General features: G+C 40.6%; 1 protein-coding gene across 1 annotated transcript in view; it reads left to right on the top strand.

Moving 5' to 3' along the window:
* The first annotated feature begins 2,354 nt into the window (after positions 1-2,354).
* The window catches only part of KIF25 (kinesin family member 25), a 42,817-nt gene continuing 21,381 nt past the window's right edge, over positions 2,355-23,790 (top strand). The window contains 10 exon segments of the mRNA XM_086461035.1: positions 2,355-2,429; positions 3,291-3,356; positions 4,812-4,823; positions 4,825-4,878; positions 6,983-7,099; positions 9,088-9,226; positions 14,236-14,339; positions 15,601-15,689; positions 17,195-17,237; positions 22,678-22,745. Of these exon segments, the coding sequence (XP_086317161.1) occupies positions 2,355-2,429; positions 3,291-3,356; positions 4,812-4,823; positions 4,825-4,878; positions 6,983-7,099; positions 9,088-9,226; positions 14,236-14,339; positions 15,601-15,689; positions 17,195-17,237; positions 22,678-22,745 (767 nt within the window).

The raw sequence follows: 23,790 nt of genomic DNA, 5'->3' as shown, positions 1-23,790 counted from the left end.
CACAGATCATATTGTGATTGATTGATTGATTATAATACAGATGGGACTGAGTTTTCAGTACTATCCAACTTTCTGATGTGCATAGAGAAATGACTGAATAAGAATAGTCCAGGAATACTCAGTTTTAGGTAACTAGTTCAAAGTGAGAGTGATCGTAAACTAAGTCTTCTTTGTTACAACCCACAGAAACCAGGTTCTTAATCTCATTCATAGCTGGTAAAACCCACAGTAGGGGAGAGATCAACCATCACACTTCAGAGATGATCCTTCTGAGATAAGGCTGAGTTATGTTGGAAAATAACATTGTTCTGACTTGATTGCTGCTGCAGGATAAGCATATAAAAATCACAGCTCAGTGTCAAGAATTGAGTCACACCCCCCAAGCTACTAAAATACTCTCTCCAAAATAGCTGCTGTTGATAAAATCCTGTCTGCCTTACTTAGTGCCAATCTCATAATATCCACAGTATTCCAGTACTTTGGAACTCCTTTTTATTTTTTGTTAGCCTAAATCCATTTGTCAGTTTTCATTTTTCTACCAGTGCAGAACTAGTTGCAAGGACAAAGTGCTGAGGGGCTTCTGTTGGTTGGTTGGTTGTTTCGTTTTTTTTTTAAAACTGAGGCTACAGTTTGTAGATGATGCGGGGAAGAAGTTGCAGTATCATGGAAGACAGTTGATAGAGCTGCACAGAGGTGTTTGTTTTGGACTGTGAGAGATGGGCAGTTCCTCTGTAAAGGATTGCTGGCCCTCTTTGCCAAACGTGGTGAGATTCACTGCTGTAGGCCTTTGGATTTTCTACTGCCCGTATGGGATTGCGTTTGCCACGTTCAGCAGACAGTAACTTGAGACTGCTGTTTTGCAGAACTGGATTCCTCTGTAATTATGATGTTGGCTTCAGTTAAAAAAAAAAAAAACAAACCACCACCAAACTGTAGTGCAAAAATAGCATTATTTCCCACTTCCAAGAAGCTGACATGTTTGTGTCTGCTATGCATTTAATAGCCAAATACTATGCTGACTGGTTTCAAGGTAATGTTCATCTTTCAGTGCAACACAGTGGAGCATTAAGTCGTAGTACTAACGTATTGGTATTACTAATGTATTGGCCTCAGAAACCTTAGTATGAATAGCTCCTGTCTCGGGCAGCCTCTGAGGACTCCACCTGCAGGCTTTGTCCATCTCCTAGGCCTAGCTCTAGACACTGGCTTTGCTCACGGAGTTACTGGATAGCTGGGGTTGGAAGGGACCTCTGGGTATCACCTATAGTCAGCTACAGCCAGTTGCCTAGGCCTGTGTCTAGTTGGGTTTTAAGTTCTCCAACCATGAAGACTCCACAGCCACTCTGGGCAGCCTCTGCCAGTGCCTGACTACCCTCACACTAAAAAACAAACAAACAAACAATATTTTTTGGGTTGAGAGGAAGTTTTATGTGTCTCAATTTGTGCCTATTGCCTCTTGTCCTGTCACTGGGCACCATGGGAGAAGAGTCTGGCTCCTTTGTTTTTATACTCGCCTTTCGGGAAGATATTGCTCAGATCCCCCTCAGCCTCCTTTCCTGCAGACTGACCAACCCCCAGCATGCTCAGTGTAACAGATGTTCCTATCCCTTAATCTTCTTTGTGGCCTTTGCAGCCTTATCCCAGCGTAGGCACCACCAGCTGCTCAGGGGGTAAATCCTGTAGCCGAGAGGAGCTCTCGGTCCTGTCCTCCTCCTGCCCTTGGTTGTGGGCTTAATGCTTGGCGAAGCCCGCGCCCCTGGCCCTGGGGCTGGGGCCGGGAGGAGAAATCTCTCTGCAGCCCTACCTCAGCCCTCGCAGCTCCGCCATTCCCTCCTCTCCCTGCGCTCCCCACCCGAACCCGTGCCCTCGGCCTCTGCGGTCGCTTATCCCGAGTGACGCTGCAGCCGGGGCGGTACCTCCAGCCCCTGCACACGGCACCCTCGCTAACCGCTCAGCTAAAGGCGGGGAGCAGGGTCTCCGCCCCGCCCAGGGCGCTTGGCACGACAGGCCCGAGGGTGCCACCAGCTGCCGGGCCTTCGCCGTGGCCCGGCCCCGCCCCGCCCCCCCATCGCTGCGAGAGGATGGGTGGGCCCTCCTGCCACTCACGGGCGCAGAGGGGCGGCTGGGAGGTGCTTCCGCAGCCCCGCTAACGGTCGGAGGCGGTGCGCGGGCAGCGCACGAGGCGTTCGCCTAGCCAATCGAAGTGCTGGCTGGCGGGAGGGGAAGAAGGCGGGTCCTGTCACCATGGCAGCCCGGGTAGACGCCCCAGCTGCGTTCCCGATTGGCCAATTTAAATCCCCGACGGGGTGGGGGGGCTGAGCGGGGTCTCGGTCTGCCTCGGCGCGGGGAGGACGATGCGGCCGCGGCGGGGGCTCGACCCGGGCTCCGTGTGGGCGCAGCGCCTCCGGCAGCTGGAGCAGCGCTTGCGGGTGAGCCCCGCGACGCGGCAGCGGGAGGAGAGCCGGGCGGCGGCCGGTGGGGAGGGGGCTGGCCCGGCCCGGCCTCCGCGGGGCCTGTCGGGCGGGGCCTGTCGGGCGGGGCCTGTCGGGCGGGGCCTGTCGGGCGGGGCCTGTCGGGCAGGGCCTGTCGGGCGGGGCCTGTCGGGCGGGGCCTGTCGGGCGGGGCGGCGCCTCGGCCGGCTGAGGGCGGCGGTGCAGTCAGCCCGGCCCTCCCCTCCGCGGCCCCTTCCCAGTGTATTTCTAGGCTTAAAATTGAGGCGAGAAGCCCACCTAGCGCAGCCCGCGGGGGCCCGGCGGGTAGCCCCAAGTGGGGGAGAGGCTGCTCTGCCTGGGGCCGGGTTAGGAAGGGGGGTTGGGAACTGCGAGAGCGCTGCCAGCCCCGCCGCTGGGCAGGGCGGGCGTCCGGCCCTCGGGAAGGCAGCAGCTGTGCGGAGGGGTGGACTCGCTGCGACAGCATCGAGGCTGTCTAGCAGTGCGGCCTAGGAAATGGAGATGTATGTGGGTATTGAGAAATAAACAGCGTAGCGTTTCTCTGAGGACCATAGTCCTGGAAAATGCCAGGCTTTCGCTGTTGTTAAAATTTTGTACGTATGCGTTTCCACACAAGCAGGCAAAATGACAGAAAGTGTAGGAAATAAAGGTGTTTATCATAACTTTTATGTGCTTGTAGACAAACATTGTGCTGAGGAGATTGGGGGTAGGTAGTCCTTTTGTTTCAGAAGGTAGAGAAACAAAGGAGTATAATAATGAAAGCTATCATAATCAAATCACGTTCCTCGGACTCATATTTCATTTGTATCTTTGTGGGTTTGGGTGGGTTTTCTTCCTTAGACCAAAGAAGAAAGAATAGTTGTCCTGGAAACTGAAAATGCTGCTCTACATCTAAAACTTGCAGAGGTAACTTGTTTATTTTTCCAAAAAAGAATTCTTGTAAAAATAGGGAAATCAAAACAGAACAAAAGCACACTGAAATCTGCCATCCTGTTTTCAGCTGTTGCACTCTTTACCTGTTGGGGAACTCTATAAATGGATTAAGGCTCAGTGTTTCTACGTGGGTTTTGGGGGGTTTTTTTTTTAGTCATAAGTGGTAGCAGTAACAAAGTTGCAGAAGTGAGTCACAGAGCATAGACCAACAACTGGATGCCCTCATTTCCTTCTATCCATCTGCAGAAGGATATGTTGTTCCTAGAACATTATTGAAACAAGGAGCAGCCTGTGATAATGTTTAAGGTCTTCAAAGGTAGGATTTCAGAGATTTGGAGAGTTTTGAACATCGATCTACACTGCTAGAGCAGAGCCAGCTGTGAGTATTAGTTGTGATACAGACTGTTGGCCAAGAGTTTCTAATCTGGGCTGAAACATTAAATGATTGGATGACCTCAGGAAAGCCTTTTGCCCTCCCTGTGGGTTTGTTAACACCTGCGGATAAAAGTGGGTTTAACATTTTCAAAGCCTGACTGGAAGCAGATGGTACATCTGAAATGAGTTTTGCGAGGTATACAGAAGAATACTGTCATTTATTCTGAGAAAATGTTTCTATTATTTTTGTTGTGCTTTATAACACTGAACAAAACCCTAAAGTGTTTCAACTGGTTTGTTTTTTACTCCCACAAGTACAAGAAATAAATTATTCTAGTCAGTAAGGTGCATCAGATGTAGGAAGAAGTTATCTGAGCATTAGGTAATGAAGCCTTGTTTTCAAAATACAGCACTGCTTCAGTTTATTGCAAAACGTGCTGGAAGGTACGAGCACCTACAGACACGTGAGGAGCGTGGTAGTGTTACCACCATCAGTCAGAAACAATGCCAAATGACTCATGGAGATACTTTGCAATTAACCTTGCACTGGTATTTCTATTCAGGCGGTTACTTAAATACACTTTTAAAAGACTTTCACTTCTGCTTGGTTAATTTGCTCCAGCAATCTGAAAACGTGAGCTAAACTGACATCTATGAAATAGTTTTACCTTAATTGAAGAGTCTCTATTAAAAAGAATGCTAGTTTTAATTAGATTAATTTAAGGTTGTGCAATATTGCACCATATCTTGATTGCACCAAGATTTTGCCAGCTATGGTGGTGAAAAAAGCTCCTGCCCTCAGCTGTCAATCACTGACCCTTCAGATCTGCTGGTGGAGCTGCCTGAATGATTGAGCTGTAACAAGTTCCGTCACAGTGACCAGGGTTAACAGAGGTCTCATTCTTAACTTGTAAAGGCTAATTGGATTCGTTTTGGCTGAAGTGAGTGAGGGAGCTTTGGAGACAAAGTTATGAGGGTAGCCATAAATTAGGATTTGCGAACGTTTGTCTATAGATTGCATCAGTCCAATAAAAATGTTATCTCTTGCTACAGACCTTCCCTTGCTTACATCTGTAAGACGATCACGAATATCAGCACTGCCACTGCTCTCTGCAGCCCTGTATTATATTGTTATCCTAGTAGCACATTGTAAGGGTTGTTACTGAACGTAAGAAGTCGGATTCTTTCTCTTTGCCTATTTGGGAACATGTTGGTCTACTTGTATGTCCCTCACTTTTGTTAGCAGTCCTGATCCTGCAGCCTTCCATACCTAAAGCCAAGTCTGCCAGAGTGGATCCAGTTGCAGTACTGAGATTGTGCTTTGGAGAATGCTATTAAGTAGTTCAGTTTCACTTCTGTTTATACTAAAGCTGACTATAAAAAGTTTTATAGTAATTTTTTTGCTTCTCGTGCATGAGCACAGATTTGCAAGTTCTGGCCAACTCTGATGAATGCTAAAACTATTTTAATGGAGAAAACCTCAAAACCAAGGCAGTGTTTGCAATAAAGATTAACTTGATAGTGGAAGTGATGAGAGGTTGACTGCAACGACAGTAGAATCAACCATTCCACTTTTATTGTTCATGTTGAGAAAAATGGGGTGGTCAAGGGGAACCTGTGCAGATGGTGGAAAAAATGTTAGATGTTAAAAGTAGGTTTTAACTAGCTTAAGCTTATTTAACAATAAGGCTTGAGTACTGCTATTTTATATATACGTGCTCAACTGTTCACATGTGATTGGAGATACTAATTCTGGTGTACTACTTGTATGTATTTTTGTCAAGCATGTTTGTAAATATTGCATCTGAATAACATGAGTCCTGAAAATCCTGAGAGTAAAAGAACATGTGAACTCTCTATAGAATCAGTTTCAATTTCTGGGAGCTTAAAGCTTGTAACAGAAAATGAGAGGTTTTTTCCAAATAACCTCTTCTTGCTATTTCTTTTCAGTCTAAGAACTTTTTATATTAAATAAACTTTTTATATTAGATAAGCAAAATACTTTTCTTGGAAAATATAATCTTTCTTTATTCTAACAGTTCCAGGACTTTGTATTGTTGGTTTTGCAGATGTCGTCTGTAGTTAAACTGCAATTAAATACCTATCATTATCAGATGATTGGAACGACATCAAACCCATTATACAAATAGATTTAGCTCTTTCATGTTGTACTCGTCTATGCTTTGTTAACTGAAATAACAGAGAACTGCAGTCACAGAATTTAAGGCCTGAATAAAGTGGGAAATAAGTCTGTGCTAGAGAAAAGTACATTCCAAAAATAAAGAAAGATGCTATTTGTACTGATTAAGGAATGACACATATCAACAGGTGGCAGGGGAAGAATTTGCAGCTCATTTTAAGCACCAGGACTATCAGTAAATGACAAAAATGCAGTTTTTCGTATGATACAGATTCTGTCATATTGCAGAACTCCACAAGTACTCTACAGAGATTTCTGTTTTGTGTCGTTGTCTGTAAATATTTGAAGTTGCACTCTTTCTGTTTTCCTTTGATCTCAACATCTCAAAAGAAATTTGCCATAAAAATTGCTTTTGCATAATAGGGAATTTTAGATTATTAGAAAGCATTCTTCTCCATATCCTGTAAAAATTGCTTTGGTTGCTTTGATCTCTGAAGACCCAGCTTAGTGCTTTGCTGCAGTGAGCAGGGACATCTTCAACTAGATCAGGTTGATCAGAGCCCTGTCCAGCCTGAGCTTGAATGTTTCCAGGGGTGGGGCTTCCACCACCTCTCTGGGCAGCCTGTCCCAGTGTTTCACCACCCTCACTGTAAAAATTTTCTTCCTTATAGCTAGTCTAAAAGTTAGCCTAAAAGTTACCTTATATCTAGTCTAGTTACTGGAAGACACTTAAACCAGCTATGTAACCAACCAGCCCTTTTCCCTGAGTGAAGGTGCAGATTAACCATGTAGATCCACCTCAGGCATAAGTAGGGGTTTTAGGTACTGCAAAAGAGTTTTAGTAATCTGATGCTGAGGTTTACTGCCCTAAGGAAGTAGAATATTGTGATGTTAAGTTACCTGGAGGTGATCCTTCATGTGACTCAGAAAAAGGTAAAATCAAAGAAATTATATATTTACAACATCACATGAAATCATAGTTAAGTTACAAATGTTTACAGGGGCAAAGGGGACAGAATGCAACAGAAAACATGAGTGCTTTAAAGTGTTTTTTTTAGGTGATTTTTTTTTTTTCTTTAAACAGTATCAGTGGTTGGCTGGAAGAAGCACTAATGAAGTATTGCAGCTCTACTCTGCTCATGGCCAGCAGCAGAAATTGCAGAGGACTTCTGTTGTAACCCAGCTGCATAGAGCAATAAAGGTAAAGACATTTAATAATAATGTAGGCATAATCCATGCCCTAAACATTTCTATGCTTGTCAAATATAGTAAAACCCAGAAAATGGTCAGACATGAACCTGATCTATGGCTTTATTGTATTCACAGCAGTGCTTGCAGTGAAGTGTAGCAACGCCTGAGTTACCTTAAAATCTGTAGTGGTTTTGCTGCAATAGGCTGCAAAGTCACCTGAGAAGGTGGTGAAAGTGGCCGCTCCTGAGCTCCAGGAATTTATGTATGGGCTGCTATCAATACCTAAGCCAGATATTTTTGTAATCAAAACCTTGCAATCCCTGATTTGACTATCATATAAACATCCCCTAAAAACAATAATTGTGATATGCTTTAACCAGATAGGCAAATCCTTTAAAACAGTGTTGGAGAGCTCCACTGATTCCACTAAGAGTTCTGCTCTGGCAGACCTCACAAGAGGGAGTAGTTTGCTGTATGCTCACTCAGGTTGTCTTAATTTTGCATCAGAGAGACTGGAACTGTTCTCCCAGTACCAGTACCGTAATATTTTCCTTTGTGGAAGTACTTATTCCTTAAGTTACTGTATAGAATAGTGAGTTCCTTTCAGGGACACTAACAAATGTCACCTTTTCCCAGGGCAGCAGTGAATGCCTGCATAAAATGACTGAAGAGTATCTCAGGAAAGAAGTCGGATTCTTAACAGGCAGAAGAATGTAGCTTAATTGTGGCATAGTTGGACTAGGTGATCATTGTAGGTCTTTTCCAACTGAACTATTCTGTTCTAGTTTAATTATGGTGATTCTGCTCAGTGATTTTTGCAGTGGTGTTTTACATTTTAGGTCAGCTAGAATGGTGGAACTGCTTGTAGTGCAATACCAGTGGATTGAGATGGTTTACTATCAGAGATCAATGAATGTTAGGAGAGAGCAAAGCTCTCCAAATAGAAGTCTAGATTAATGGTAATCCTATACCTGTAAAGAAAAAATACTTCTTCCCAGTTATATTCTATGGCTTTTGAGAGTGAGAAATGCAGTGGTTTTCTCCCTTTAGTTCAGATTATTGTTTTATCATTGAAACGAGTTGATTAATTCAAGGTCAGTACCGCAGCTGGAAAAATAAAATGCCACAGCATATGTGACACTTTGTACCAGGCTGACTAATGAAACATCACAGTGCTTCTGTGAGATAAGGTATTGTTTAGTTCATCTTACAGATGGTTTTACATGTTTGTTCCAAGACTTAGATGTCAAGAAGTCTACTAATCCTAAAATCAGGTCAATTTGGTTTTACTTTATTTGGACTTTTAGGTGATTATAAGTTCTTATAAACATTTAAAAGTCTCATCACGTGTGTTATGCTGAGTTATATCCATAATACAAATACTTTTCTGAACAATAAAAGTTTCTGATCTTTTAAAACTACATCTGATCTATAGGACAGGCATAGAACTGGCTTATTTAATATTCACTTATTTGCTTAAGTAAATATAGATTTAATAAATATATCTTAATATATATTAATTAATTAATATTAAATAAATATTAAATAAATATTCACTTAGCAGATACCTCCTGATCGAAATCTGGAAAATGAATGCGGTAAGGGATATATGGGTCATGATTGTTCATGGCTCATTCTGGATATGTCTTGTAAGTGGACAGAACACACACACACTCACACAGACTTTTTTTTTTTTGATGGAGTAAGAAAGAGACTTTGTTATACCTGAAGCTGTGTTACAGTCAAGGTATGCACTATAAGATGGTAAAGATCATAAAGTGTTGCTGAAGTCTTTAGGAAATGGTATCACTAAATATCTTACAGGATCCTTCTCTAAACACCCTGAAAGATATACTCCTGAAGACTTCCTTTCATCAAGTAGAGGGTTCTTCCTGACTGTGATATCTCACCATAATTATTTGTGGTGTTGTTACATTGGTTCTTTCTTAACTGCTGATTTTGTGTCTTTATAATGCATTTTTTCTTCTTGCTGAGAAGAGGATTAAGCAAGACCTGAAGAGCCTCCGTTCATTTGCTCTCGAGCTCTCAAAAGACTTTCAGCGTCAAAGCAAAACTTATCTTTACCGAGTTTTGACAGCAGTCCAAGGGATACAGCTGCAAAATGAAGCAATGCAAAGTAAGGCTCGTTGCGCTTACATTTCAAACGTGTAGCATCAACAATGTCGTTGTTAAACGTTACTAACATTAAAAGGCTGAGTTCGATTTTTTTAAGAAACATGTCACTGAAATTGTAGCACTTGTTTTTCGTTTGACACTAGATCATCAAGGAGTTCTGAAGTGTTAGAAAGAGTACAAATAGTACAAGATTACAAACCTCTGCAGAGGTTATGACTGATAATTTGGATTTAGCTTTTGTGTTGATTGCAGCTGCTACTAGACTGCTGCTGGGTTGACTGAGCTGTAACATTTTTAATCTGAAGTTCTCAGGCTTGCTATCTTGCTATTTTAGAATAGCTGAATAAAGAATGTGTTGCTTTAGCTGAAATTTTTCTACTTTTGACTGTACCAGAAGAGGACTTGGGTGATTTCAGAGATTTCTGAAATTAGGACAGACTGGATTTTTAATATTTCTTTTATTTTTATGGAGAAAGTTTTACTTCCAAGTCAAAACCAGTTCCACTCACTAGACTGCATGGGCTACTGTTTTGGAATTTGTGTGCTTCCTTGTTCATGTGTACATGCAAAGCAGACCATGCAGTGCACTGGCACTCTCTGCCCTCATCACTGAGGACTATGTGCGTTGGTCCCACACCTGGATCTCTTTGGCATGGATCTCTGCACTTGTTTTCAATATCCTTGATTCTGGTGGAGCCCCTACCAGGCCTGAGAAGCACATGACGCAACCTGGAGCTTAAGTTGTTTGAAGCTTAGCAGCCTGATGAACTAACAACAAATACACAAATTTATAATTGGAGTCCCTGGGCAATGCTCTGATAGCCCTGTGTTGCCATTTGAAAGGTGTATTTTCTTCCTGCTTTGCTTTTTTGGTTGAAGTATTTAATTTTGGGACTGATTTGATTCGAGTGGGACTAGTCACATCAATAGCAACAAACAGCATTCTCAGTGATGAGTGTTTGCAGAACTTGTCCCTGTATGTTATGTACTAAGTTGTGATTAAAATTGGTTTGATTACTGTATTATCCATGTAGAGAAAATGCTTAATCAAGTTGTCTTTAAAATGGAAAATTAACCCTACATGAAGATGAATGAACAGATAGGAGGTTGCATTTGGCACTTGAGCTGTTGCAGTGTGAACAAATAGTAAGTTTTCTTTACAAGGCCTTGCAAATTCCTGTTGAAAGTTCTCAATTTGAACTTGTGGTGCATTGTTCTATGAAATCATAACCAGGAGAAGCTGCGTTGCCTGTAACAAAGTAGTGTGTTGGTACTTAGGTAGACGACTTATGTTTTTAATTTGGCCCTTTTTCAGTTCTCTGTCAAATGTTCTAGATGGAAGTTCTATTGTTAAGGTTAAATATGACAGTCAGGATTGCCATCTTTAAAATTACATGTAATCTTTTGTAAATGGAAAGACCAAAGTACGTATTCTGGAGATAATATATGTTTTCAGTTTAATCCTAAAATAGAGATTGAAAATGAGGGAGAGAATTATAGAAGAAACATTCAAGTAGGTTAATTTCAAGGCTGTAGTTGACATGCAGTATACTATAAAACTGTTCTGTAATAACTGAGTAGTCCCTTGCTTAGAAATATTTATTCATAATCTGAAAACCAGGCTATTGCCATCTTTCCCACTGAAATTTAAATAGTAGTAATTCATAAGAGAGAGAAGTGCCCATTATTCTTTTGTTATAGGCCTATTTCCCTCATAAACAAAGCTGCTATTATTTTAGCAAAAAACACTGGCCATCTGACTGCAAGTGATACTACTGAGGTGGATTCAGTAATTCAGCAGATTTCTGAAAGGGTAGGAACTCATAAAAATTTAAGATTACTTTTTAGATTGCTTCACCACGCAGGTATTATGAGAAAGAGGGAACAACAGTATCTGTGCATGCAGAACATTGCAGAACATATTTTGAGAGAGGGGGATCCACTATCCTCGCTGCTTGGCAAAGTGGCGGGTACTAAGGAACAAAATCTGTCCAAGTGAATACGTGACAGAGGAGTTGCTGCAGGTTATTGACATATTTTGTGAAAGCAGCTGCAGCCCAGTGACTTAGATAGCCTTTGTGGAACCAGGACACTTTCTCTCTGGGGTGGACAGGAGTTAAAATTGGGTAAGGAGGTTATTTCCCACTTTGCCCATATGCTGGTACTTATGTGCTGTGCTCCTCTTGGGGAGAGCTGAACTCTGCACTGTGCTGGTGACTTGTCTGTGGAATGTGAACTACCGTCATCTTTTACCTTCAACTTGAGAGCAGAGTCTCATCAGCTCAGCTGCCTTTGGAAAGCCTTTCCTTTCTAGTGTAGAGTAGGGGAGGAGGAGAGGGACCTCGGATCCAGCAACAGAAATACTGCAGCAGACCAAAGAACAATGTTATAGCCCAGGACACTGAACACAGATGAATTAAAAAGAAGTTTTGGAATTGAGTCTATTACATCATAGCTGCTTATCCTAGAAGGCATGGTCAGATTGACCTCCTTTTTTGACTGGAATCTAGTATGGAAAGAAACATTAAAAACCCCAGGGAACTGTGGGGACAGCTACACATCCGTATCTGTGCTAGGCTGTGGCTGTGCTGCTCCTGTTGTTCATGTCCCCATTATGGACCTTCCCATTATGCTGGTGTAACTGTTTGTGTGACCACACATAAAACAGATCAGGGAACCGATCCAGGACAGAAATTACTCAGCAAGAAGGATTTGTTTTAGACCTCCATGTGACCATGGAAGCAGTTGTGTTAGCACAGCAGAAGGTCTGCTGCAGCACTGAATTGGGTGGGAATGAAAAGCTCCTTAATCAGGATTGTCAATTAAAGAAACATTACAATCCTGTACGTGTTTGCAAGCCATCTCTCTTCTACAACTGCTAGTCTGATTATTGATGAAAACCCTAACTGTGCTCAGTGGCATTTAAACAGAAAAATCAGCATTCCCAGCTCCCAGAAGATTTCCATACAGGTCAATCAGATGGGCAAAGTGTCAGGGAAAGGGATGTCTACAATGGCTGCAGGCACATAGTGACTACTTCTCTTAAAATTGAAGAGTGGGTTATTAGTATTTTAAAACAGATGCACTCAGTGACTGCCCCTAGGTTATGGATGAAACTGTAACTTCTGAATAGCTTGCAGCTGATGGCAAGCAGAAAATGGAAAATGTTAAATAAGTGCTTATAACTATGTAGCGCCACTTCCAGAAAAATTAAAAGTTCAAAAATAATTTCTGCATTAGGAAACTTCCTCTGTGGAGCTTCTATGCAAGAAGTTTTTCTGTGCTGCACATAAAGCTTTATGGAAGGTGGATGTTAAAACTGATAGTTCACTCTTAGAAGTATCAAATACTATCTGCTAAATGCAACAGCTTGACTCATTTTCTAGAGACTGAAGTCCTTCACCTGTCTGCTCAAGAGCCCTGATGTCAAATTAGGAAGCCCATAGGCTGATTTCAGTTTTCACAGGCATCTTCACCATAGGAGGGCTAGTTAGGAAAAAAAAAAAAAGTAATTAGGGCCTAAGTTAACTGAAACTGGATCTATAATGTCCAGTAGGCTTCTCGAAGACCTCATGAGGAGGCCATTTAAATATTGAAACAAACTAGTAATTTATTTTTTTTTCTCTCAAGACTGGAAGAATGGAAGAGTACCCTTAGCACCTATTGCTTTACTGCTTTTTCAAGAAACTTCAGGAACTGAAAGTGTGTGTACACAAATTTATAAATGAAGATAATTATTATGGCATTTACTTAAATAATCAATGGATTCCATCCTCATATTTTGAAAAATACTGTAATTAGGGGTCAGTGATGTAAGGGTCGATTTTCATAATTTATTGTAACATATTTGCGAGTGATTCTCCAAACTAAGACCTATTACTGTTACTACACGTACAGGATGGAAGAAAAGGATTTTTCTTAGTGAGACTCCTAGACTTTGGTTCCCCAACTATTAACATCATGTTTCCCCTGCATGCATCCACTTGTGGAGGAACATTATGACCTGAACAGCATGGGTATTACAAAAATAAGATCTGAGAAATCTTTAGTATAGACCAATGTCCCTTGAAGTGATCTGATTTTTAGTCTATACCAGAGAGCATAAATCATGTGTGGCATACTGAGATTTTAAGTCTGTACCTTTCTTTGTAAGGTAGCACATACTGAGGCTGGTGGCCCCGCTGCTAACTCAGCTCTCGGACCATGGTTCTGACTGCTTGATACTCTACATCTTCAAACCACTCACTAATTGTTGGGGAGATTGATTTCCCACTGGGGTCCCTAAAAGCTTGCTTTTTACACAAGTTTGCAGTCACATTATGTGCCTTCTGGGCTGTATGTTTGGTTTAGGCCTGCTCAGTGTTAATGTAATTGGGCTGAAATAAAACCATTTGTGAAGTTAGAAGGCTTTTATAATGACCTATTTTGCTCTCCTCAGTTTTGTGAAGGAGACTCCCTGGAGTTCAAAAGATCAATCTTTTTTATGAAATCCTACCCATGAAGCGAATGCACGTATCTTAAAGGGGAACCTTATAGCTGTTTTACAGGATTAGTAGCACTGTAAATGAGGCTGAGGATAAATGATAGGTTTACTTCTTGTAAAGTTAGCTGGCGTGAATCTCATAATCTGCAAATATGGCATGAGCCTTGCAAGTGACAGCCCCATCCAGAAGCAGGTTGCTTCAAGTTTAGTTTTCAGGCTTCACTGACAGATAACATTAACTAAACTAACACATTTGAACCGCCTTTAAATAGCTTGTGGTTTTGATTGGTTTTAAAGACTTCATATGTATACCTGTGGTAATTATCTGTAACTTCTCATAAGCATGAAGTATATAGCAAGAAGTATGATGGGATTTTTTGGAGGTGTCTAGTAAATCAGGGACTAACTCTCCTAATTAAAGTTTGGTAGAAGTTAAAAAGGTTTATGCTTGTATTTCATGAGGTGCTACTGGAAAATTCATTTTGTAAAGTCACAGAGTTTAGTTCTTTGAAACAGCTTTCTTCTAGTGTTTCAGATAAAAGCTTTTGATCTCGAGCAGTCTCTACAAGAGGTGACAGAGAGATATGAGAAAGAAAAGCAAAAGAGGAGAGCTCTGCATAACAGCTTAGTTGTAAGTATGTTTAATGACAGAACATTTTCTTATTTTGTTGCAACAGTGCCTGTAATTTCCTCACCAATAAAACTGACTATACTTTTCATGGACGTACCACTTCTCCTAGCTGTCTATATATGATGATATATATTTCTTTGCTGAGGCACATTTGTCTTGCAATAAACCCCACCCCATTCTTCTTACACAAGCATCTTCCAAATGCACTCGTGCAACATATTGCCCTGAGGAGTATCACCCATTTTGAATAGTGGACAAAACTTGAGTTTCTTCATCTTCTTCTCTAAATTTGCAGCTTCTGAAATTGTTTTAGAATTCTTAAAGTGACCAACTTGAAATTGCAAAATTGCAAAAAATTGCAAAATGGCCATCTTTTATTTTTCTGAATATGTCTAGCTGTGTCCTGCTCAGCCATTAGTGATGGTTCATTTGCGATTATTTTTGTCCGTTTTGTACTTGAACTTTACTATTCCTCCCCACCCCCCCCAATCACTAGTTGTGAGTTGCCTGATTCAGGACCTGATTTTCGGAAACACAAGTCGCTTTCAAACAAAATTCTTCTAAGTTTATCTACTCAGGAAAATGAAGCTCTTTGTTAAAAAGTAGTTACCTTCCAAACTCCGCCTTGTGTTGCAGTTTACTGAAAGGGTATTCCCCAAAGCAGTAGAAAGTTAATGCCAGTGGTCACTAGTCATCACAGCCAAGCTGTTTTCACTAATACAAAATGAGAAGAACTGATCACCACAAAAAGGAAGGAAAAGCACCAGGTTAGATAAACTGAAGTCTGAAACAGTCTACAGAGAAAAATCAGTTACTGGCTTTTTAGTTATGTATGAACACACAATGGAGAGGAAAAGGTACAAAATGTTTTGTATTCCACATCTTCCTCAGGGCTTGTGGAAGAGAAATGGAGTGTGTGATCTTGTCTATTGAGTTAATATAGGTGTCTGAAGAAGCTCAAGTAAAGAGGAAGGATGCTGAAGAGGAGAAAATGGCTCAGATTGAAAGCCTTTTTTTTTTTTTTCCATGTGGACTGGAGAGGGCTACACCATTCCAGAGCTCTGAAGAGCTGATACTTCCTCAAGTACTTTTTCCCAGCTTCTCAAAGCAAATGGTATTGATGCTGTTTTTCTCTCCACAGTGTCTGAGGCTGTGATGTTGTAAAAAACCTGCTTTCTTAAACATATCTGCTTCACAAATTCCAATGTATTTGTCCTCTCCAATAGTTTCTGTTAAATACTTTTTAATATTCTGACCCTAGGAACTGAGAGGAAATATCAGAGTCCACTGCAGGATCCGACCATTGCTACCTTTTGATACTGCTGCTGGACATTCAATATTACAAGATAGGTAATTTATTTTGGCTGCATTAGATCTTAGTTGACTCACAATTAATACACAGAGAAAACAATAGTTATATGTATGTGAGAACAACCGTGTTCTTGATTTTTCTGGCTTTATGTGTGGGGGGGGGCAGAAAAAGTAGTTGCCGTTTCCTTTTCTTTCTCCTGCTAAATTGGTTTTAGCCAATCTCATCCCCTTGTCCAGAAGTATGTCCACCTGAACAGAAAGCCATAGCTGTTCTGCCAAGCCAAGATTATCCCTTGCTTGGCAGAAGCAACACAGCCGCAATCAGTTTATTCACTATCCTATACAAATTCTGGAATACAGTAATGTAATAACTGTCAGGAGTTGTGGGCAGAGAAACACACTCAGCACTACAGTTGTTTTGTAATGCTATTGAACAGATTTGCTGTCAGCACAAACACTGCTCATTCTATTTCAGTACAATTTGGCTCTGAATCCCCAATTTATAATACACTTACTGTAACGGAGGTGTCAAAACATTCCAAGATCCAAAAGGAAAGAGGGATTAGATGCGAGTATGTGCTATAATGAGCTGAATTCTCCACAGATGACTAACATGAAAGAAGGGATGGATTGAAACATATACAAAGAAGGAAAGAAGGGGATAACTAGGTGGGTAGCTAGAAACCAGTACCATTATCTTTTGGCCTATCAGTAAATAACTGTTTTGGGGCTTTATTCTACTTTTGCTGGCTGGTAATTCTAAGTAGTACATTCAGTGTTTTGAAGTTTATTAATTTTTGGCAAATCTTTAAAAAAATATAGAATTGTTTTAATTAAAACAACATCAAAAGTAGCAGACAAGAAATTTCAAGTAGCCTGAAGGGGAAACTTGCATTAACCTGTGCTTGATATACCTGGGAAGAAACCCATGTGCTGGTTTTGTTGCTGTATGGAATAGTGCAATGAGGTGTTGAATTGCAGTGTAAAACAAGATGGACTGGGGCAAGCAAATGATCATTAAGACTAACTTTTCTTAATATATCAAAAAGTTATTTAAATAAAACTTAGTTGTAAAACTAAGGACTGATTCTCAAAACACTTACACACATGAATGAACTGGTACACCTCAGCAATCCCAGTCAGTTTTTGGACTAGTAATGGATGTAAGAACAGGGACAAATGCCTAAAAAGAGGGTGGTTTTCACTTTGATGTTCTAAAGTGAAAGCCTCTTGTTACAAGCTCACGTTACAATCTCAGAATAATAGAATGGCTTGCACGTGAATAAGTCTTAACTGGGTTTGTTCTGTCTTTCTTTTTTTAAGCAGATTGTTTTGATTGATTGCACTTCAATTTCTTTTTCATTCACAGTTAGCTGCGGTGTTAGTAGGTACCGGGGGGTACAAGAATAATGGCAATTCTGAAAGGTTGTCTTCAGACAATGTATGGTTCAGACATTTTGAGCATTGACTTTCCTCAGCTAGATGGAACAGTTATGGTTTCAAAGGCACCTTTTTTCTCTATTGGCTTTTTTTTTTTCTTACAGGCAAAGAAACTTTTCAGAAGAAGTGGCGTATGCAGCTGATGATGTGAGTATTTGGTGGTGAAATTCGAAAGTACATTCACAGATACGGGGAAGGAGAAACAAGGAGGACATGTGAACCATGGGTTTTTACAAAAAAAAATAGGTGCTTTCTTGTACCTAATCGATGCCCAGCTTTGATCACCTATGGGTGCAATAGCAGTTGATTCATGCTGCTTTCATCCTGACTCTTTGTAGCAGTAATAGCTTGGAGCTTCTGCTGGTGCAGCCATATGTGTACTAGAAGTTGTGTGTTTGCAGTAGTCAAACCCCTGCAGACTTCTTGCAGTCAGTCCCTTTGAGACACCTGTGTTTGCTGTAACTATTTCTAAAATTATGTCAGGCTTTTTTCATTTTATTTTTGCAACACAACTAATGCATTAGGAGAAAAATATGGTATCTCATGAAGCACAACAGCCTTTGTGGTACTGCAGTCAAGCATGTGAAACTGTCCTGGCTTAGATCCATCCAAGGAATGAGAATGAACGTAGAGGTTGCAAATCCAGATGATATTCCAGCATTAATTGAGGCCATTACCAAGATATAAGATTTAAAAAGGCACAGTAGTGTGAGCTAAGGTCAAAGCATTAACTTGGGTTTTAATTTTCTTAGCCGCCATAGTTCTTAGTTGGCTACTCACTGTTACTTATATGGTGATTAGCCAAATTCTCTTCTCTAGTAGAGTGCTTAAAATATTGCTGAAGTGACCTATAGTATGCTATGCATTTAAATCTCCCAAATTATAGCTTCATTAGTCAGATCTCACTTGCATAAAGTGGATACTTAGAGAGATATATATGCAATTAGGAAACTAATGGAGAACATGAAGAATCAGCTAAGAAAAAGTAAATATGTCAGGTGATAAAAACCAGAGATCTGTAACAATAGACGTAGAATTCTGGATGCCGTGACACATTTATTGTACTGTAAAATGCCAAAACCATTTCTGTCCCATTAAATTTTATTACATAAAGATGAAATTAGTTAATATTTAGCTTTCAGAGTATTTGATATAGGTATTTGGTGTATTACAATATCTATATGTTTACAGGCAAAGCAATGTCTGCTTGCTTATGCCAATTTATGAATTTTAGTTTGTATGAAGCAGTGACCTGGTAACCTTCGATATGCTAACCTGTTCTCATGTTTGAAAGTCCTTATGAAATATTCCAGGAAAATAAACATATTCGTGGACTTGATCGTAAAATAAAATTTGCAAGATACTAATTTCCTGGTTTTGGAAAACATAACGTTGACTTCGAACGTTTTGTTGGTTTTTCTTGACATTTATTTGGTTAAAATGCTTTCTAGTTTTGATCAAGTGCCTTAAGTCTTTGTGTTAGTCTCATAAAATGAATTTTTTTTAAGGAAAAAATATTTTTGTTTAAAGCATAGAAGTTCATGAGGGAGGATAAAAGTACAACTGACTTTTTACAAAAAGCAGTCAATTTAGACTAATCTAATGAAAGTAAAGGAAAACAATGTTAATTGCCTGTTTATTTTGCTTTTAACAACTGAAGGTGCTATGCTTGTGGCTAGGGTAAAGATGCAATTTTCAGATAAAATTATGGGGCTTGATTTGTTATTGAGCTTTCAGTTGCAACACAGTCAAAGCTCACATTTCTGGAAACAAGTTAACCATTTTCCAGACAAGTATTTATGATTTAAAGGAAATTTTAGATCAAGGTGAAGGAAGACTGTCTGTGATAGAGGTGCTGAGTTTAGTAGTTTCGCTTTTTCCATCATAGCTCTCTTTCCAGACTTTTCCCTGAAAATACTTTATATGTGTAACATAACCAGGCAGTTCTCTGCTGTGGTCATTTTAGAGCTAATGTGCGTTAGAAAGCAAAGCTGCAGTTGAGAACCTGAGTCCCAGCGCCACCCAGCATAGGTATTGGAAACTATAGCTGGATCTTCTGGACAAGCTTCAGCTTGATGTTGTTCTTGGATTGGACTGGAGCTCTAGTAATGTGCTGATCTGTCTCAACTGTGCTACAACTTTGTCATGTCACAACTAGAATAGGGAAAACATCTGTCTGGTAGTGAAAGACCACAACAGAAATTGCAGTATAAAGTAGCTTTGCTTCTCTTCTGCCAAGAGCTGTGTTAAGACTTCTTTCAAACTGTCTGTAGATATGCGGAACTGACACTTGAACAGAATGGTTGTGTATGTTTTTGTGAGACTGACTACATGAATTCTGTTTAGTCTTTGAGTGTTTTTTCTTTTGTTTATTTAGAGATTCATATCATTCTTCAAAAGACGTGATCTTTTCTATAATCTTGATCATCTCATCTAGAAAATCATTATTCTAAGTCTAAAAAAGGCTTAGAATTTTACTGGATGTACAGAAGAGTATTTAATTTCAGGTTTTGAGCTGCTTTTGAGATCTTTGAAGTTTTCTTTTTGCTTTCCCATGTATGTCCAGCTTCTCACCATAACAGTAACCACTGTCTGAGCCTTTCTCCTGAAGCCTGTTATGCAATAATGGTAGAAAGTGGGTACACACTACGCATAGATTAGGACACTGAGCAGTGCTGGTATTGCTGCTACCTGAAAAAATGAGTAGATGAAGTACTGAATGCTCAGAATCTTCTTGGTGGTGACAGGACAAGGAGGAATGGGTGCAAACTGAAATACAGAAAGTTCAGCTTAAACATGAGAAGCTGTGAGGGTAGTCAAACATAGGAACAGATTGCCCAGAGAGAGTGTGGAGTCTCCATCCTTGGAGATGCTCAAAACTGGACTGGTCCTGGGCAACCTGCTGGAGCTGACCCTGCTCTCAGCAAGGGTTGGCCTCGACGGTCTCTGTGAGTCCCTTCCCACTTCAACCTTTCTGTGACTCCGGTCTAGGATCCCACTTGCTGCTTTTCTGTAATTTCATCCATCTCTGGCAGGGTGCGCTGTGTGTGCCAGTGAGTATAGGTGTCATGTTTGAATGGGTAGCTATGTTTTTGCCTGGATTCACAACACCAGATGTAGATGCTTAAATGAGGTGCTTAATCTCTCCAGACTCCCCTTGTGGCTGCTGAAGAAAAGTAGCCACCTCCAGAGGGAAAGCCATTCACCTAAGGTCTGAATTAAACTTTAAATACATTTATCTCTCTCCACAACTACAGAGGCATCTGAGGCACCTGCCCTAGCCTAATACCTGAAGTGATGTTTAAATCCAACTTCCTTTGTCACAGAGAAAAGAAACTGGCTGACTCTACGTGATTGATTCCTTTCAAATAATGTTAAGAAGGTTTTCATTGTGAGTAGTTGAGAAAATGGGGATGGCAAAAAGGCTGCTCTGAATATAAGGGAAGGTGCAAGATTTTGCTGTTTCTTCAAGACAGGACTCAGGAAACATGGATTAACACAGCAAAGACCCTCCTCTTCTTGGGAGATAATTTTATAATAGATCAGATGGATGTAGCTGTAGCAGTTGGAGACATTATTGCTCACCAGTTGCTTATCACCATCCCCAGCTAGAGGTTTCTTCACCTAGTGCCTACTCAGTGTGGGGAATCCTTTAAGCTGTCCATGTCAGCCTCAGTGCTGTGTCAGCTGGTTGTGCTTAAGCTGACAGTGAAACATGAGGAGCAGTCGCAGTGTCCCTTACATGGGCTCTGCTGTGGAGCAGTAGTCTTGGGAAAGGGGACGTAGCCTTCAGCAGACGTGCAGTAACAAGTGATAAGAAATTATAATTATCGCAGATGGATTCTGTGATCATGTCAATATCCACTATTCTATAGAACACATTTAAAATTATTTCTTTGCCTTACTGAATTTCACTTACTGAACTGCTCCCCAGGCTTGGGGATTCAGGCTTGGGTGTCAGGACAGATTGTGAATATTTATGAAGTATCCTTTTGTCATTTCTATGATTTATATTGCCCTGAAAGAAGTCAGACTGGGAGTATTCTGTGACTCTGGGGTGATGAAAAGTTTCTTCAGTGTTCATGTGAGACAGCTGTATGGATTTCACAAGCACTATTGGCAGTGAAACCTGATGAAATTCTGTAGGCCAGCAGCCGTGGTGGATATGTTAGGCCATACTGATCTCCTGAGAAAAGAAGGTCATTACCAATGCTCATATGAAACTTCTGCCTATTAAGAATTCTTTTGTTTCTATGTTATGCAAATAGAGTTTTTCTGTCCAATTTCTCACCTTAGGGAAAGCTGATCTGTAAGTAAATTTGATATCTCAGTCAGAAATGTGTTCCATAACTCTGTCTCCTTTTCTTCTTTTCCTTTTTTTTTTTTTTTTTTTTTTTCCTTCCCCCAGAGCCTTTTGGTTACTGATCCTATTAGAATTTCTTTGTCAGGCCTTTTTGTAGCAAAGTGTTGTACTCAAATCTGTACTGCTGCTGGATTTGCCAGTACTGGGACGGGTAACATAGATCATTCTGCAGAGTGAGTGTTGTCGTCATTAGGTTGATAATGATACATTGGCCTGCTCCAAAGAGGAAGAAATACTTGTAAACTCAAAATGAGAAATTTTCATTTTTATTAGACATTTGCAGACTGGACACGCTGTTATGCAATCATTATTTGCTCAGCTCTTTACAACTTCATTCTGTGGCAATATTCATTTGAAGGCCATTAATCAGCGCTCCAAGCTACTTGTCTGAGGCACAGTAAAGCACATCAAATACAGCAGTGTAACTGCAGGTTAGTAAGCTAGGAAACTACCTTGAATTAGATGAAGTATTTTGTAGGCTAGTGAGCTTCCACTCAAATTGTTGTAAACCCCCACATTTTTTTTTCTTTACTTTTCTCTGCTAATAAGCAATGTATGCCACGAGGAGCAGAAGGGCACAGAAGTTGCTTATGTAAGGCATGCCAGACTGCTGTGATTATACTCTGGTAATAGTTTAAACAGCTGCTTACATATGTCAGACTTACAAAACTACTATATAATCCATCTGGAAAGTGAGTTCCACTAAAAACTCATGGAATTCTACCAATTGTGCTAGTGCAGTTCTTTCTCGCAGTTGTGGACTAGCATGTTATTCTATGAAATGTGCATCTTCTGCTCAGTGCTAGACACGAATATATATGAATTCAATCTGAAAAGGCACTGTGAAAACTGGCCCTATAATAAAAAAGGGCTCTTTTTGCAGTTATTTCTACGCGTGGTGGCACTTAGGGAGGTTGGGTTTACTTGCCAGTGGCTTTCTAGGCACATAAGAAGTTCAGATAAGGGTTTGGACCTTGTGAACTGAAGTATGCATATTTTGTGTTGGTTGTTCTTTAGTAATCTGAATGTGTTTTGAGATCCTTTCTTATTAGTTCACTGCAGTATACAGGCTCTAAAGCCTCACGTGTTGGTGACTGCTGGAGAAGGGTCTTGGACTTCATGATCCTTGATTACTGCTGTCACCTGGAACATTAGAAATGATAAATACTTCTTTGTGTGAGTGTGGCTATGATATTAACTGTAACTATTTTGTTTTTCTCTTAGGAAACTGTCCTCATAAAGTGTAGCCGTCCTGGTCATGCATCAATAAACAAGACTTTTCAGTTTGAGAGGTGAGTAGTCCTGTGTAGCAATCTGGATTGCTGGAAGATTTGTATAAGCGAAGGCTAATTTTTTTAGTAGGCATGGGTTAGAAAGGTAATGTTCATATTTTTTTATTTATGTGGTATTCACATTCTTCCCAGGACAGAATAATGCACTTCAGGATACAGATGACACACTTGGTCTTCTATCTCAGTGAAGGCTACTGATATGCCTAAGTTTGAAACTTAGAGTTGTTTGACCCTCTTCACAATCTGAGTAGCTTTCATGATCCTTGTAACATGTTGTGAGATAGCAAAACGTTGTCCACATTTTAAAGGGAAGGAAGGGAGGTGGATTGTGTGACTTCAGCGTGAGACAGACAGCATGACTGAGCCAGAAACTGGACTGAGGGCTTGTAAGACTCGATGTTCAGCCATGCTACTTTTAACTTAGAGTTAAAATGGCCTGAACATGGACAGCGAGAGTGGCATGTAAATCAGTGCTCCCCAAAGGAAAGTCTGTAGCGGAAAACTTACCTTATTAGATGCCCAAGAATCCACACAGACAAGAGCGATTTTGAATGTATCAGCTGTGATAAGGGTTTTGATTGGTGTTTGTGCATTAGGAGACACCAGAGAGTCAGTCTGCAAGACAGAGAACTGCAGGGAGTCAGGCTGAAAGTTGACTTATGTTCGTTTAGAATGGAGCTGAAACCTCTGAAAGCAGGAATGAAGAGTTAAATTAATACAAATGAGACCTCTGTAAACAAAGAAATACAAAATGCTGCCTTTTTTTCTAATGCAAACTTTGCATCTATACATTGCAATGACTCATACAGTAGACTCTCTACCCTGAACAGTGCTTCAAAACCCTCTGGAAACAGAACACATGAGGACAATTTCATGCTTCCTTGCTTGAAGGCAAAACTTGATTTAAAGTCAAATGTATCCAACATGAATTACCTGTCCTGGTTTAAACTTAAGGAATGAGCCTGTTCAGCCTGAACTGCTGTAGGTTTGCTAAACTTTGCCAGTCATTCACTCTTTCCTTGAGGCATCTTTCTCAGACGCTGAG

The sequence above is a fragment of the Leptosomus discolor genome, chromosome 2 (assembly GCF_034619465.1).
Source record: "Leptosomus discolor isolate bLepDis1 chromosome 2, bLepDis1.hap2, whole genome shotgun sequence".
Lineage (NCBI taxonomy): Eukaryota > Metazoa > Chordata > Aves > Leptosomiformes > Leptosomidae > Leptosomus > Leptosomus discolor.
The sequence above is the reverse complement of the archived record's forward strand: the minus strand, read 5'-3'. Positions and strand labels throughout refer to the sequence as shown.